At 37.5% G+C, this 17,923-nt stretch overlaps 2 protein-coding genes across 2 annotated transcripts; one reads left to right on the plus strand and one right to left on the minus strand.

The window, feature by feature from the left end:
• The first annotated feature begins 1,066 nt into the window (after window positions 1-1,066).
• LOC140786847 (fasciclin-like arabinogalactan protein 14) lies at window positions 1,067-2,336 on the plus strand. The gene has a single exon (XM_073135537.1). The coding sequence runs from the start codon at window positions 1,137-1,139 to the stop codon at window positions 2,061-2,063; it is 927 nt and encodes a 308-aa protein (XP_072991638.1). The 5' UTR covers window positions 1,067-1,136; the 3' UTR covers window positions 2,064-2,336.
• Window positions 2,337-15,344: 13,008 nt separating this feature from the next.
• LOC140785699 (peroxidase 45-like) lies at window positions 15,345-16,940 on the minus strand. The gene is made up of 4 exons (XM_073133662.1): window positions 16,728-16,940; window positions 16,431-16,628; window positions 16,121-16,280; window positions 15,345-16,011 (listed from the first exon to the last, which is right to left on the minus strand). Exons 1-4 carry the CDS (start codon window positions 16,938-16,940, stop codon window positions 15,605-15,607), a joined length of 978 nt encoding a protein of 325 aa, XP_072989763.1. The 3' UTR covers window positions 15,345-15,604.
• Window positions 16,941-17,923: the final 983 nt, after the last annotated feature.

Below are 17,923 nucleotides of genomic sequence, written 5' to 3' on the forward strand. Positions count from 1 at the left end.
AAATGTGGATCAATTCAACATTTTTAATTAGATATTTTTTTGCCTTAACTATTGAAAGACTAATTTAAAGATATTTATATACATAAAACACTAATTATTTTATCATTTTAGGATCAGTCAAAAATGCCTAACTAAATCCCTTGACAAAAAAATTGATCAATTTATTATTTTTATTAAGGCTATAATAAATTAGACCCAATTTGATAATAAGTTTGGAAGTCCATTTCAATAAAAAATATTTGAATCGGAACTAGTTGGCGAAAAACTCTTGCATTACTCATCTATGTGTTAATTCAGCAACATCACCTTGAAGGAATAATTAATAGATATTATAGTAACATAAAATAATTAAATAATAGTTAGGCAAGAATAATGATTACAACTAGGGATAGCCGGATAGGTAACTATTAAGTGCAATAGAAAATAATTAATTTTCCAATATCATTAATAAGGAAATAAAAATATATTAAATAAGGGGTTGGTAAGAGTAAAGATTATAATAAGTGCTAGGTGACAGTTAAGGCATTTTTGGCACGATAGAATATTCTATTTTCTTATCTTACCGCTTTGGAGTTCTGTATTATGATTTACAAGAGACATAGTATATATACATTTCTTTTATTAACATAATTAATGCATCGTCCTCCTTTCTTCTAAAAAAGCATAATACATGTATAGATTTAACCTATCATATTCTAAATTTGTCACATATGGTTGGTGCTGAAAAATGAAATAAAAAAGATTATATTATAAGTAAATATGCTAGTATAATGATGAGGTGAGGGGCAAAATTAAAGTCGTTTAACCTTATCCTGGAGTGATCACTCTTATCTGTAATCCAGTTCTCTTACCTCAAGATAGCTCTTGCATGGTTGCATTTTTTTGAATTAAGCAAAGACTTTGTCCATCTTACATCGATCGTTCCTTAGCCACAAGAGAGCTGTCCAATTTCGGGCAAACCTCCGCCAAACAAACCCCAAGCCCTCCGACAAATTTGGCGGCAAAAGTTCTAAAAATAACAAATCAAACAAACTGAGATAACTATATAACTGCCCTCGCCTCCATACGTCCTCCTCCCAACCCAACCAAATAAATCCTTCCCAATAAGCCGAAAGGGCCCCTTGTAAATTCTAATAATGGCCTCCAAGGCTACGGCCGCCGTGGTGCTTCCGCTCCTCGTCTTCCTCTTCTCATCCACGTCGACCGTGGCCCACAACATCACCGAGATGCTCGCCGACTTCTCGGACTTCTCCACCTTCAACAGCTATCTCACCCAGACGAAGATAGCCGACGAGATCAACAGCCGGGAGACGATTACCGTCCTCGCGGTCGACAACTCCGCTATCGGCCCCATTACCTCCCTCTCAGCCGACGTCCAGAAGAATGTATTGGCCGTCCACGTCATCCTCGACTACTACGACCCCGTCAAACTCGACAGCCTCAGCAACAAGACCGCTCTCTTCACCACCCTCTACCAGACCACTGGCACCGCCACCGGCAAGTCGGGGTTCTTGAACTACACCGAGCTGCCCAACGAGCAGATGATCTTCGGCTCCGCCGAGCCCGGGGCATCTGTGGACTCGACATTGATCAAGGTCATCGCTGCCAAGCCGTACAATATATCGGTACTACAGATCAGCAAAGCCATCATTCCCCCTGGTATCCAGAACTCCGGGAAAGCATCGCCTCCTCCGGCTCAGGCCGCAGCACCACCCAAGAAGGCTCCTTCTCCGGCCCCGGCAAAGCCCGGATCTCCCGCTCCCGCTCCCGAGAAGAAGCCGGTCACTCAAGCCCCCGTTGAAGCCCCGAAGTCTAGCCCGCCCGCCCCCGAGAAGAACCCAGTAACTCCAGCCCCCGTGGAGGCCCCGCAGTCTAGCCCACCGACGGAATCCGCCACCGTGCCTACACCGGTTGCTGATGCCAGCGCACCCGTGAGTGAAGGTCCGGTAGGGGCTGCAGGTCCCGTCGGGGAGGTAAAGCCGCACTCCTCGGCCAGCAAGGTGGCCGTCGGTGCGAGCCTTTGTTTTGCAATAGGGGCTGCCATTTTGTTGAGTGCTTACTGAATTATTAATTTACTATATAGTTTGTTTTGACGTTGGGTGATTGTGTCATGGGATTGGAAGGACTTGCATTGGGTTTTAATAGGGACGTTTTGGTTCTCATGGGTGTATTAATCTTTGATGAGAGTGTACGCTACTTTGAGAACCTATTTGCATTTATGGCAGAGTTCTAATGGGCTTCCGGTTGTCCAAGGATAATCTGGTCCTGACGTATGTATAGTCTCAAATGTGACTTGCGTTTGTTCATTAAAATTATCAAAAGTTGGAGTTTAATTAGCATTCTCAATTAAGTTGTGTACGAATTTGCAAATAACCCCCTTACTTGTTTCAACTAGCTTAAAGTAGATTTGCTTCGGGTGAGAAAGGTATCATGGGCCTAGAGACTCTGGGTAGCAAAATTCAAGATTCGGCCCATAGATCAGCTCGGTGATCAGATCTAGGGCTGAATCAAGGATCGGATCAATGATCGGATTGAGGGGATCAAAACTCAGAAAGTTCCAAGTGGTTGGATCGGCAATCGACAGGTGAGAACTAACTATTCTCACCCACGACGGAGAGCTCGATGTGGTCTCATCTCTTCAGCAATCGCGCTAGAAGGAAGGGAGTACACTGAAATTTGACAGGGGAGAGAGTAGTAGACCGCTGTACAAGGAGGTTCTTCAAGGGTTTCAAGAAAAGCTAAGAGAAGACAGATAAGCTAGGGTTTCTTCATCTAAAGGAGTGAGAGGATCAGGAGGTATTTTTAGTGCGGTGATTGCGACCACTAGGCGTCGACGTGCTGGAACAGTATCCTTTGCTAGAAGTGTGAAAGATTTGGGCATCGGGCGAGATTCTGCAAAATAGAGCAAAGAAATCAAAATTACGTCGAGGATAGCTCGCCGATGGTAATGTTAAGGGCATCAGAGGAGATGCGGAAAAATGAGTTCAACTTGAAATTATGTATGACGATAAACATAGTAAGAGGATAGATCTCTCCAAACAACCTGGAGCTTGCAATGGATGCCTTATGGTCATGGGGCAATGTCTGGAGAGTTAGAGCAACATCGGGGAAGGAATACTTGGTGGACTTCCCATCGGTGATTCGCATGGAGGAAGTTGCAAGAATGGGGGAAATTGACTTGGGAGTAGCTACCGTGAAGTTCTCGGCATGGAGGAAAGATGTAAAAATGATAAGGAAAAGGGATCTAGTGTGGGTTCATATATGATTACATACATTTTCTTAAGATGGTGGATGCATTTGGTTTTCTTGTCACAGTGGGTGAACAAACTAGCAAGAAAATAAATTTGAAATATGTTAGATTACGGGTTCTTGTCAAAGATGTTGCTGATATTCATGTAAGAATAGTGATGATAATTGAAGGCATGATTTTTGAACTGGCATGTGAAGTGGAGGGTTTAGGAAAAAAACCAGAACCTGAGAAAAATTTTTAATGGATGAGAAAGGTCCATATACAAAGCAATGAACAAAGTAGCAATAAGAAGTGGGGAAACTAGGGTGAGAATAAATATATTCCTGGGAAATGCTCTTCTAGAAAAGAAACTAGGCTAATGGAACAAAATAAAGATGTGTTGAAAAAAGATGAAAGGATAGAAGAGCCACACGTGTGGACTGCACCACTTACCACTGAGGTAGAAGATGAGATACATTCTGATTAAGGAGGAAAAAAAAGTGATCTAGAAAAGGGAGAGCTGAAAGGAAAAAAGAAAGTGGGAGAAGATAGTTTAGTAACTTCTCTAGATAATATAGAATAAGTGCTAGAAGACATTGAAGAAGAACTAAATTTGGTAAGAAAGAATTTGGAAAGGGAAAAAATTCTAGTGGAAGAAGAAACTTGGAGAAAATTAACTCAAACAGAAGAAAGTTGGAAAGAAGAGAATTATACTGAAGAAGAAATAGGAGAGCAAGAGGCTGTGATAAATGAGGAATGGCATATGACAGCTTTTAATGAATAGAATATTTTAGAGGTGGAACAGCTACAAACGCAAGGTCCTGAATTTAAAAAATATATGAGAAAAAAACAAAGCTCATCATAAAAAATTCCTATCAGGAGGAGTATCAGGAATATACTCAGAATAGGAGGACAGGAACAAAAGATACTAGATAGAATAGCAAAGGTTGGGAGAACCAAAGCTCTAGAGCAAGCAAAAAAAGAGGAGTAACCTAGGTAATGTTCCATTAATACAGTGTCTAAGTTTTTCTAAATTCGATGAAAATAAGCTGCTATCTATTGCAAATACATATGGAATTTTTTTGGGAAGTACCTTAGAGGAAAAAGAAAAAAAAAACTTGAGTATCTTGAGAGGGACAGAGCTGAAAGATATATAAAATCTATAAAAGAAAAAGATAAGGCATAGACAGAAGGACAAGATGGGACTATATGAAGGGCCTTTTTTTGGAATATTAGAGGTTTGGGTGGTAGTGAGAAAAAGAGGAGGCTAAAGAAAATTATTAGCTAACAGAAATTAGATTTTCTTTGTTTACAAGAAACAAAGAAAGAGGTCATGAGTGACCAAATATATAAAGGATTGGGAGGGGGCCAAATTACCCTTTGGGACTATTTGCGCTCATTTGGAGCTTCTAGGGGGATGCTGGTAGGGATAAATGAAAATAAGTTGGATGTGCTTGATAGTGTGCAGTTCAGGCATTCTATGGCTATCCATGTGTGGAGCAGAGATAAAGATAAGGATTGGATTATGATAAATGTGTATAGTCCCTAGAGTCGAGATGAGAAGGAGGTTCTTTGGGAGGAGATGATGCATCTGAAAAGATGATAGGAAGACTATGAAAGGTTACTATAATGCTACCAGATTTACTAAAGATAGAAAAGGAAAAGCTTCTAGAAATAGAGAGGAAAAGATTTAATGGAGTAATGCATGAGTTAGATTTGATGGAGTTACAAATAAAAGGCAGAAAATATACTTGGTCAAATATGATGGAAGAGCCTATGCTGGCTCTTCTTGACAGAGTTTTTGTAACTACTGATTGGGATCAAATATTTCCTAGATCAGCAGTTATAGCTCTGCCTAGAATATGTTCAGACCATGTTCCTCTGATGATAAATACTAAAAAAATTGATAAGCAAAATATTATATTTAGATTAGAGCACTACTGGTTTTCAAAAGAGGGTTATGATGACTTAGTTAAAAAGTGGTGGGTTTCTCATAAGGGAGGCAGAACAACTATGGATATCTGGTCTTTAAAGATTAGGAAGGTGCGTAAAGGTTTGAGAGGGTGGAGCAAGAACATTAGAAAGCAAGACATGGTGCAAAAAAATGAGTTGGCTTAAGAGCCTAGAGGCTATAGATATTCTAGGGGAATCAAGGAATCTTTCAAAGGAGGAGGCAAATGATAGAACTGATTTGATTCTAAAGTTAAATCAGTTGTACAAGGAGGAAGATATGTTTTGGCAACAAAGGTCTAGGCAAAAATGGTTGCGGGAAGGAGACTACCTATTTTCATCAAATTGCAAACGGAAGAAGGAAAAATAGCATTTGCTATATAATCATTAATGGAGAATAGGGTCAGGGACTTATATAGAATAAAAGAGCACCTTACTGTTTATTATAAAAGGCTTTTTGTGGAAGTGGATCAGTGGAGATTAAGGATGATTGATATGGCTTGGGAAATGGAAAAATTAAAGGAGAAAGAGAAACTTAACCTTGGTAAGCCTTTCACTAAGACTGGGTCTTAAAAGCTATTAAGGAGATGGCTGAAAATAAGGCTCCGGGTCCTAATGGTTTGGGTATAAAGTTTTATCATAAATTCTGGGAGCAGTTGAAAATTAATCTGATGAGAATTTTAAAGAGCTATATGAGAATTGTGGGGGTCTGTGTAGAATCAATTATGTTATGCTGGTACTTATTCCAAAAAAAAGTAGAGCAGAGAAGATTGAAGACTATAGACCTGTCTACTGAACTACAGTTATAGGATTATTATAATGGTGTTGACTTCCAGGCTTTGTCAAGTGATTGAAACTATGATAGGAGAGTATCAGAGTGCTTTTATAAAAAAAAAGATACATCCTTGATAGCGTGGCATGTGTGCATGACACTATCTTCAAGATTAAAAAATTAAAAATAGAAGGTCTGTTACTTACTTAAGCTGAATTTTAAGAAGGCTTATGATAAAGTTAGGTGGGATTTTTTAGAGGATGTTTTAAAGTAATAAGATTTTCCTGATAATTGGATAAACTAGATGATGTAGGTAGTTACTACAAGCTGTTTAGCTATTATTCTCAATAGGAAATTAGGAAAATATTTTAGATATAGAAAGGGCTAAGATAAGGAGATTCTCTATCTCCTTACCTATTTTTACTGATTGCTGATAGTCTATATAGAATGATAAATCATGCTAAGCAAGCTGGACTATTAAGTGGTTTGGGAAAGGATAGGAATGGTAAAAGAATTATAAATCTCTAATATACTGATGATACATTGATTTTTCTTCAGGCTGATGAGAAGGAAGTGGGAGTTCTAAGGTTCATTATGTATTATTTTAAAGAAATATCAGGAATGAAGATAAACTTTAATAAAAGCTCTTTAGTGTATTTGGGGAAAAAGCAAGGCATGGAAGAGAAATTTGATAAGTTGCTAAATTGAAAAATAGAAAAGCTTCCTATAAAGTACCTTAGTCTTCCCCTGCACGATAGTAAATTGAGGAAGAGTGATTGAGTTCCTATTATAGACAAGGTGGATAAAAGGCGTACTTGCTGGAAAGGTAGATTGCTGTATTTAGGGGGAAGAGTTGTGCTTATAAACTTTGTCTTGAGTTCTATTCCTCTTTATTATGTCTTTTTTTAATATGCTGACTTGGGTCAAGAAAAGAATTGACAATTTAAGAAAAAAAAATTTGTGGAGAGGCACTAAGGAAATAAGAAAAAGATATGCTTTGATCCCTTGGAAAAAAGTTTATAAAGAGAAAGATATGGGAGGTATGGGAATCCTAGACCTAACTGATATGAACAAGGCCTTACTTGCTAAATAGTGGTGGCGCTTGCTCCAAAGTGATAACAGCTTATGGGCAGAAGTTATAACGTAAAGGTACTATAAGAGGAAAAAGGTTGAGTTATTTCAGAGTAACAATTCTACAAGTATCTCTCCTTTTTGGAGAGGGGTTCTTCAAACTAGCAGAGTATTTCAAATTAGCACGGAATGGGAAGTTCAGAAGGGTGATAGGTTCGCTTTTGGCAAGATATTTGGTGTGGGGAGTGTTCTATGATAACAAATTTTTCTAGTTTGTTTGATATTGCCTGGGATACAAAAGTAACCGTAAATGAAGTGTGGAATGGAGGTGCTTGGAATCTCAAGTACTGTAGAAACTTGACTGAGCAACAAACAAAAGATGAGGAGAAAATGATTGCTATGGTGGAAAATAGAGGGCTAACTATATTAGGTATGAAAGACAAAATAAAGTGGAGGCTTGCGAGTAATGGTATCTTTACTATTAAATCTTTTTATAGATTTTTGAATTATGGAGGGATCATCTCTAATTCTTTACAAAAAATCTGGAAATAAAAAATCCCTTTAAAGATAAGAGCTTTTCTATGGCTGATGTGTCAAAACTAACAAAAGACAATTTAAGGAAAAGAGGTTGGAGTGATAATACAAAGTGTCTTTTGTTCGCAGGATGAATCAATGGATGAATCAATGAATCATCTCTTTGCGAGGTGTAAATTTGTGAAACAGATTGCTAGAAAGGTGAATATGATTGTGGGTTCGAACAATAGTTCTAAGTATGCAAAGAATTGGTTTGATGCTAAGGGTGGCAGAAAGAATGAATTGAACAAATGGTTGTTTATTTGGGCTGCAGCTCTAATTTGGAATGTGTGGTTGGAAAGAAACAATAGGGTTTTTTTTTATAAGTCTAAATCTTAGGAAGAAATCCAACATAAAGTAACAGCTATATTACTTTGCTAAGCAGGGCTACAAGGAGAGGAGGCAGCTAAAAGAGCAAAAAAGTTGGTGCAGCAGGTGGATGTAGAGATTCTAGATTGACAGGAGACTAGAATGGCAGGAGGGGACCTCAGTTCTCTAATTTTAAACTTTGTTGTTCTTTTTTACTGTTGATTGCTAATCCGAGACTATTTTTTTAGGCTGTTAAATTCTAGGACGTCTCATTTTTAGGGTGATTATTGCCCTTCTTTTGACTGTCTTTAAACTTGTGTGATGGGTGTTAGCACTTTGTTTTGTAGTGCTACTAAGCCTTAGTGGTGGGTTGCTGATGAACTTTTTTTTTTTTGAATTTGTAGGGGTATATGCTATTGTTCGTTTTGTTTTAGGGCTATCATATGCTCTAAAATTTTTATATGGTTTGAATGTGTTTAAATGTTTCAATGAAACAGAGCTGTTGCCTTTTGTCAAAAAAAAAAAAAAAATAAAGCATTCTCAATTTCTGAATATATGCATGTATGCACGTGTATATATAAAAGTTACACCTAATTACAGACACTACGAACCAAGCATCATATTACAATCTACCTCCTCAAAATCTAAAACTTACAATTGGTGCATGTTGTTCCTAATAACTCAAAAGAAGAAAAAGTTAAAAAAATCTAGAAAATAAAAACAAAGGAAAAACCATTACAAGGATGTCTCCCTCTCGCTTAATCACTTGAGTCCAGCGCCATCCAGATTGGGATAACGCCTGACATTTATTCATGATGTAGTTATTTGTACTTAGTTGCGTATGAGTTGTATCACAACATTCAATCAAAAGTGAATATAAAAAAAGACGAATTTGGTTGAAGTATCAAAAGGGATGAATAATACCATACAAATGGATGGATATATAGTGTCGTTCGAATGGATGAAATCCTTCGCATTTGAAGTTGTCTGAAGCATTCAAATGGGTGCCCCAATATTTGAACGCACCGTTGTGTCTTTGATTTAATCTATCTAGAATTGAGTTGGAATAGGGCAAACCTTTCTTTTTTTTATCATTGCGAAAGCAAATTAGGGTAGGCGTGTAAATGAGCTAAGCTAGAGAGAGCTTGCTCTAACTCAGGCTCAGCTCGAAATTAATTTCGAGTTAAGTTTGATGTTTAGGCTTAGCTTAGCTCAACTCCAGCCTAGCACGAGCTAAGCTAGACTAAGTTCGAGTTGAGCCCAAACCAAGCCCAAGAAGGAGGAGACAACGGTGGTAGCTTGCTGAAAGAGGAGGAGGAGGTGGCGACTTCAACTTGTTAATGGAGGAGAAGAAGGCAGTGCCATGATGGTGGCTTGTCGAAAGAGTAGGAGGAGGATGAAGATAAGGATAAGGAGGCTGGAGGAGTAAGAGGCGGCACCACATTTGTGGCTTGTCAATAAAGGAGGAGGAGGTGGCACTGCAATAGTGGCTTATCGATGGAAAAAGAGGAGGCTAGATGAGGATGTGAAGTGGGAGGATGAGAAGACCAACATAGATAGAGGAGGAGGAGGAGGAGGAGGAGGAGGCTACTAGAAGCTAGAGGAGCCAGTCAATCGAGGAGGAGGTTGACTTTACAACTATAACAACAAGACATTTGTGATCAGCGTTATCGATATATTAATTTTTGTAAGGATAAATTTTTTAAGTCATGTATACATAGCATTTATAAACTACATCATTAATAAAAGATTTGAAATTAATCCTAGCTGGATTAGGCCACTTAACTGAGTGGTCGGTCTGCCTTTTTCACTTGAAGATTATCGGTAGATAATATAACCCAAAAACTAATTTGAACACTGCCTACCTTTGATAAAATGGACTTTGAACATAGACACATTGAATTCCTATTGAACAATAAGTTGGTAGGCTCATACCTAATAGTATATATCTGTTCTTTTAACTCTTCTTTTCATTATATGCTCTTCATGCATGATTTCTAGAGTAGATGAAAATGGCTCAAAATGTAAAACTTTGTAGCTCAAAGAAATTGTCATATTATCGTTGGAATTTGAAAGCCTATTATAAATTCACAAAAGACCTCAAATAAGAATGCACCCACCGATAATGCACAAAGAATAAAAGACGGCATTACATATTGTCAACAAATTAGCTAATCCAGATGATATAAGAAATGGAAGTAGATGGGTCATACAAATCAGAGTTTGTCCTCCAAATGGACTTGCTTAAAAAAAATGAAAATTGATACTGTTTAAAAGGTACATTATGGGTGGATGTATACAAAAGAAGTTGCCAATATGAGTTTTTAAATTCCTCATCATAACACAAACATGTAGACAATTAATAGATAGACGAACAATTCGATGCGAACCGAGTCAGATTATTTCACATCATGAGGATATTAGGCTCGATGGATTGAGTATATTTATTTTTTAATTGATTCATATATATTTCTTATGCTTAAAACAAGTCTAGTTAAGTTATGTAAACTACTAAGGCAAATTTAATTAAGTCACGTAAGCTACTAAGGCAAGTTCAATTAAATCATATAAATTTCTAAGACAAATTATAGTTCAAGTCAAATAAACCTTTAGGGCTAAGTCCGAGTAAGACTTATTAGACCCAACCTTTGTTTAATCATCCAAGCATCAAAGCATTGAAAAATTATTTTAGGCTTGAGTTATCTTATGAGTAAAAGTAAGATAATCTAATAGTAGAAATAAATTAATTATAGTCAATTATATTTCTAGGAGCAAATCTAAATTAGAAATCCTAATTCTACCTCCAACGCATAGCCACCATTACCTCCACAACCACCCTACCTTATGGCCATCCAATACTATAAGGTCGTTCGCCATCCTCCAACGACTGCCGCAATATTAGATATTTACCATTCTGTCCTATTCTAATATTGCTCTACTATTTGAATTATATCTTTGCATCCAGATATCCGATTGACCGAAAACTAGAGTCATTAGAACTCTATCTCATGAGGCTACCATTACCTAAATTTGTATAATTTTCTTACATTAGGATCAGTTCAGATATGGTTCGTAATATTGATATTAGAGCCGATAGTTCTCAAACAATAGTTATCATGCAATCCAAGATGAATGAGAAAGAAGTGACCATGGAGGATTAGGAATTCATCTCCATTCCTGTGGGAGTATCTCTAGCGCCCCTCCACTACCAACAATCACCGACGATGAGTCGCCGATATGGACGAAGGCATTTTTAAAAGAATTTTCTACATAATTGTAGGAGAGCTCTAAAAGAATCAAAAGGCTTTCCAAGCCTTGAAGGCAGCTATCCTAGCTTGTTACGGCCTCCCCACACCTCTAGCACTATCAAACATGGTGGAAACTGGCCAACCATTGCCACCAACTCCAAGCCATGAGGAAGGAGATGAGCTGACCCAAACTACAGCCTCGCCCCATGCTCTAACTACGATGGAGGTCCCTCCACCACTAGAGACCATCCTCGCAACCACTACAGCACAGGAGTAGCCGCCAGTAGTGGTCGTAGGGTCGTATTTCCCACCCGTGGTAAGAGCTAGGGTCGAAAACCCTAGCTTTTCATTGCCTGCAATCTAAGTACTTTTGATCCAAATCACCACCTTCGGCACTTTCCTTGGACCACCCACACCTGAGCCATGGCATAAATCGCATGCATTAAGACCCTAGCTTGAACCACCAATAGCTATGATTTGGCCCTAGCCACCCACATCTAGAGCAAACTATGGTTCAAACAAGTGGGTCATAGAGCAGAGCCCACCATAGAGCCTTCCTCCACATGGCAGATGAGACCAACATGTATAGTTCGAGAACGATGAAAGGTATGGAAACCATAATGAACACCTTGAGAATAAGGTGGCCAGAAGCATGGTGGATTGATGTAAATTGGGTCAGATCGAATCGCATCATAAGGACATTAGGCTCATTAAATCGAATCTATTTATCTTTTAATTGAATCATATTTATTTTTTATGTAAGCCCTTAAGGCAAGTCTAATTAAGTCATATAAGCTACTAAGGTAAGTTTAATTAAGTCACGTAAGCCACTAAAGCAAGTTTAATTAAGTCATGTAAGTTTTAAGATAAATACTAACTGGCTAAGTCTGAGTAGGACTCATTAGACCCGACCTTAATATATAGAGAAGCGAGCTTCTTTATTTAATCATCTAAGCATTAAGAAATTATTTTAGTCTTAAGTTATCTTAGGAGTATGAGTAAGATAATCTAGAAGTAAAATTAAATTAATCATAGCCATTTATTTTTCTAAAAATAGATCTAAATTAGAAACCCTAATTCAACTCTAGCATTATAGTGCATAAAGAATTTTATAACATGATAAAGTTTATGCATTTGCACAGAAAATATGATGTCAAGCAATCTCAAATTCATTATGTTATATGTATACTCATGCTAATTATCAACCCAACAAATAACATATAAATGATTACTCATTCTTCATCATCTTATGTAAGATATAAGGTAAATAATAAGTTATATTAGCTAGCATAGTTCAACTCCTAGACATGCTAGTTTTCACTATGTTCATCAGTCCACCTAATTTGCTAGTTATTAGGCTCATAGGCCAACACCCGTACTATACTCAACACTAGGCCCACTAGCAAACACCCATAAGGGGATAGATCTTGGCAATACAATTGCCTACTTATTATTAGGTGAACAACTGACTGATTTGCTGCTACCATGACTAAGAACCCTAATTATAGGCCTATTACTATAGGTCAGCATTGTACCTCAAGGTTACCAACCCAAGCTCTTGATTCAATATCATCACACCATTTTTGCGAAAATCATGAGTCGTCGCTCAATGATGCCTTAATCTTGCATTATTAGATACCTCTAGGTTCAAACCATCCCACTCCGCCTACCACCCAAGCTCTTGATTCAATATCATCACACCATTTTTGCGAAAATCATGAGTCGTCGCTCAATGATGCCTTAATCTTGCATTATTAGATACCTCTAGGTTCAAACCATCCCACTCCGCCTACCACCCAAGCTCTTGATTCAATATCATCACACCATTTTTGCGAAAATCATGAGTCGTCGCTCAATGATGCCTTAATCTTGCATTATTAGATACCTCTAGGTTCAAACCATCCCACTCCGCCTACCACCACTTTAATACCATAAGGGTCTGACTTTTGTGAAATCGATCATATATTGCCTACTAGGTCTGTCAAAATAAATGAGGAGCTCCAACTCAGCTTGAACTAAACTCGACTACAACTCGGCTTGAGCTCAACTCGGCTAATTTTGAGCTAATCCAAATCTAAACCAAAACTAAAGCTTATTTAATAAATAAGCCGAGCTAAGCCGGAGTTGACTCGCTCAAGGTCATCTTGATAGGCTCAAAAAAATATTATTTGTTAATATATATGTATATATATTATGTATATATACATTCTTAACTGTTAGATATTTGATCTAACAGCTCACTTAAGGCTTTTAGGCTAATTTAATGCTTAGCCTCATTCAAAGCTTGGGCTTGTTTAAGGTTTGAGCTCATTTTTAAAAATAGGCTTGTTTGGCTCATGCTCATATTGGTTTGAGTAAGCCGAGGCTAAACCTAAAATTAAAGCTCCTTTATTAAACGTGATAAGCTTGAGCTGGAGCCAAATCACTTAAGCTCAGCTTGTTTACACCCCTTTGCTTGCTAAGCTTGGCAAACAACATGTCTGGTTCTTTGGAATTTACTAACTAAAATCTCAAGTGAAGACCCTACTATATAATATTATAATATAATTCTTTTTCCCATTATCTTAGCTGGGGGTGTTAGGTACTATTCGACATAGAGGTTATAGCTATTATGGTAGTGCATGTATACTAGTGACATCCACATATCAACCAATAAGTATAAAGAAAACATCATAATGGAATAACAGGTATTATCAAACACATACTAATCAATATACATAATAATCACACGAAATATAGTCATGTCAAGTATCAAAATAAGTCAATATGTACAACTAAGTAGGTGTTTATTTGCCTGCAATCACTATTTTTCTACTAACGAGAAGACTCCACACTAAACTCAATTCATTTTGGAGGTTTGTGCTAATCCAAGGATATCTGCGGTTAATGTTGAGTTATTAGTAGACTTACAATATTTAAATGATAATAATAGAGTAACATAACGTGCGAGAAGTTTGGGCTTAGGCCAAGACTCAGTCCGCAGCCCACCTTGGGCCAGCCAACAACCCACCTCGCTTCGGCCAGCTTGCATGGGCTTAGGCTCGGGCCTACCTAGCCAACTCAAATTGGCTTGAGCTAATATGTCTTTCCAATTGATCTTCAATTTCTTCACACATAATACTCTTTGATAAGTAACGTGTCATGATTATACATCATAAATACTTGATATTTTGTGCCCATAAATTTGTCATTACATAATTTGGTGCTAATGATTTTAGGCTCATTTCTTCACTCTAATCATCTAATAGAAGTTTGCCTTGACTGTGAACATATAAATTACAGATGTACATATGAATTACAATATATAGAATACCAAACTTAATTGCCACCTATATATTTGCATTACGAACTTATCTTAAGCATATCCAAGCTAATATAAGAGCACCTCGTTTATCAAGCTCCTCGCCTTCAAATGGTAATGGATCTTCTCTTTCTTCTTCACCCATTTTTTCTTTCTTTGCTAGTGTGACAAGATCAGTTGTAAACACTAAGTTTTGGACCAATAAGTTTAATTTACAGAATCTCCTTATATGATTTTTTTTAATAGAATCAAGAATTAGATAAATTGGAGATTATATGAGAAATCTATGAGCAAAATACTGTTGTACCGTAAGGTAGGTTGTTGGAGATAATTTGACAATTTTATGTCTATCTCTCAATTATTGAACCCTAATTCGAATGAATATTGATAAATGTTGAATATATAAATTGCAAATTACTAAATTACTTTTCTATAGGATAAAAAATCACATCATTTAGATATCATACCCCAAATTATGGTAAAAAAACCATCACCTATATGTTCAAGCCATCATCAATGAACTTCAACATCTAATTGGACCTAATATAAATGTTGGTGGTGAAATGGAATTGAGAAGGCTGGTATGGTCAGGCGATGAGCTTGGTGTGACAATGGTGAATAAGATGCTGTTATGGGACAACAAGGGGGAAGGACGTGTTAAGCAGTTTGCTATTATCCGACCACGTGAGTCAAGTTAGTTAGTCGAATTTATTTATTACTTTTAATTTTAAATAAAGTGAATATAACTCTAAACTTACATAAGTATGAATCAATTAAAAGATAAATAGGCTCGATCCATCGAGCCTAATATCTTGTTAATTCAATCCGATTAGACCTGGATCATATCAAAAATTAGTTTAATAAAATAATTCAACTCGATTCCTCACGTCATTTTTTTTAAATTTTCTAATTATTTATTTATTTAATTGATCGAACTGGGTGTTACATAAATAATCCAAAACACTGCTTTGCATTATTTGAAAACCAAACGGCCCCTTAATTTATTCGCGCGTTTTACAGCATTGGCTTTAAAATATTCTTACTTGCAACTCACAGCTAGCACTCATGACATGTAAGAAGAAAAAATCCCAAGGAAGACCAAATCATTCACTGTGTCAAACAAACCATATCTCTACCGTTCTCATCGCAATCTAGTTCGGCTTGCTGCAATCGATCCGAATTTCTCCATTCGTACTATTCTTCACCCCGATCCTCCCCATTCTAGTCATGGCAGTAACGAATGCCTCGTAGAAGGCAGTCTGGTTGGCAGCAAACAAGTCGACGGTACCTTTCGACCTTGAATCGGTGTAGAGGACTTCATCGGAACCCAGCAAACCCTTGCCTTGCTGCAGAGCCTTGTAGTAACCATTGTCGAATCCGAACGGACTTACATCGTCCAAGAATTTGAAGGTTATTGAGTTGGACTGCCGTGGACAATCTTTCATCAACTGAGCAGCAAATGCCGGATCCAGTGAGGGGTCCGTCGTTGCATTTGATGAGTAATTGTAGAGACGGTACCAGAACTTTTCACAGCGGGCGACTCCAATGGTATGGCCACCTAATAAGCAATACTCAGAAAATTATTTGTTTTCCTTGTTAGTTTGATAATACTAATCTATCTATATATGCATATGTTCTTTATATATGGCCTAAAACAACCAACCAACCTGATAGAGCAATCATGTCAGTTTGTGTTAGGTTAAAATTCGAAAACATCTTGTTAAGCTCATCCAGATCGAAGTTCGGATGCGGGAGAACGACACTGCTGTTTGATGAATTCCTACCGTCAAGTCTCCCCAGCTCGACTGTGTATTGTGGTCCGCCAGTCTGCAGAAAATATTTAACAATAAGTATATAAGTCATTGATGAAGGCGGGCATGCATTAAATGTCTTAACCAGCTAGCCTTGAAGAATGTCATGAGCTAGTTACTATTTCATTAAATTGTTGAGCTTATATATATGTATATGTATACTTACAAAGTTTACGACATCTCTTGCGGCAATGGCCAATATATCAGCGCAGGACACTTTGTTATTGCACTGCGGATCGCTATCAACGGCGACCTTCGCACTCACGATGGTATTGAAACCCTCCGCTGTAAGCGACATGTCATCTGGGCTGTGCCATTCGTCGTCTTTATTTGGTGACAAGATCATCACTGACGCATCGCAACCCTGCATGGTCAAAGATCAAAATGATTTCATAATGAGCACAAAAAAAAAAAAACTAGCAAGCTATTAAAATTATAATTGCAGCTTGCATGAAAGACACACGTTAACGAAGCAATCATGGAAAAATAGCCGAAGGACGCCCGGAGCGACGATGACACTCTCCTTCGCCTTCTGGGTGACGACGTCAAACACAATTTTCTCGAGATTGGGACAGGTTGTGTTATAGTAACTCGGACTCAATTGAGCAGTAGCCGTGGGTGATACGATGGAGAAAGCCAAAAGGAGGGAGAGAAGAAAAAATTGCAATCCCTCCATGGCGGTCGACCCTTTGGTAATATACGACTAGCTAGTGACCAAGTTTGCTTCAATTTGTTTCTTGTTCTTTGATGACAAAAAGTTATACCTTTATATAGAGCTGGAGAAACCTTGAGGCGTGTGGCTTCAATAAATAATAAAAGTATACATAGAGTCAGATACAGAAAGATCTGTGTGCCCATAATCACAGGTTCTTTCTTTTTTTTATCAAACGAACCCAGGTACTTTTATAAATATTATAGTCTAATTTGCTGCTATAATATCTCTTAAACAAGGAGCTAGTGCTAGAAGACTCTAGTTTTCTATGGCAATATTAGTTGTTAACCATAGTATACAAGTGGAGAGAACGTCGGACGTTATGTTTTATCAAGAAAAACCTTATTAATTGAAGACGGAACTACGTGACAACGATATAGTATCTATAGAAGTATTAAAATCAATTTATATTCTCAGTCCATCTGGTTTCGAGAGAAATAGACATATCTGTGGGCTTCTAGCTAAGATTATTTAGCAAATAAATTAGTACATGTATTAACAGTATCTTGCCTCTTTCTTAAATAATTCACTTGAAGTGTTCTATTACGTTATTGTGTTACTACAAACTAATACTAGCTACTAACAAACTCTAGATCTATAGGAAAAATATTGTCAAACACCTTAAATGCAGGCAATCTAGAGACCCAGCAACCTAGCATGTCTGAGCAAAGTAATATGCAAGATAAATAACAATGACAAGCAAGCCTAGACAACATTGGCAAATAACAAATTTATGTGGAAATCAATGTACTACACAAGATTAAAAAAAAAACACAGACCCATCCAAGCAAAGCACTAATGGCACATAGTCAAAATTAAACAAACTACTTACAACCCTCACTCACATTGATCACGCATTATGTATTGATCACCAATGGTCAGTTGTAAGCCTACCTCTTGGAGACAGTCGCTTAGACTCCCTTGTCGACGGATCTGTTGGTTTGCAA

This window comes from Typha latifolia, chromosome 4, assembly GCF_019914945.1.
Source record: "Typha latifolia isolate L0001 chromosome 4, TyphaL0001v2, whole genome shotgun sequence".
NCBI lineage: Eukaryota > Viridiplantae > Streptophyta > Magnoliopsida > Poales > Typhaceae > Typha > Typha latifolia.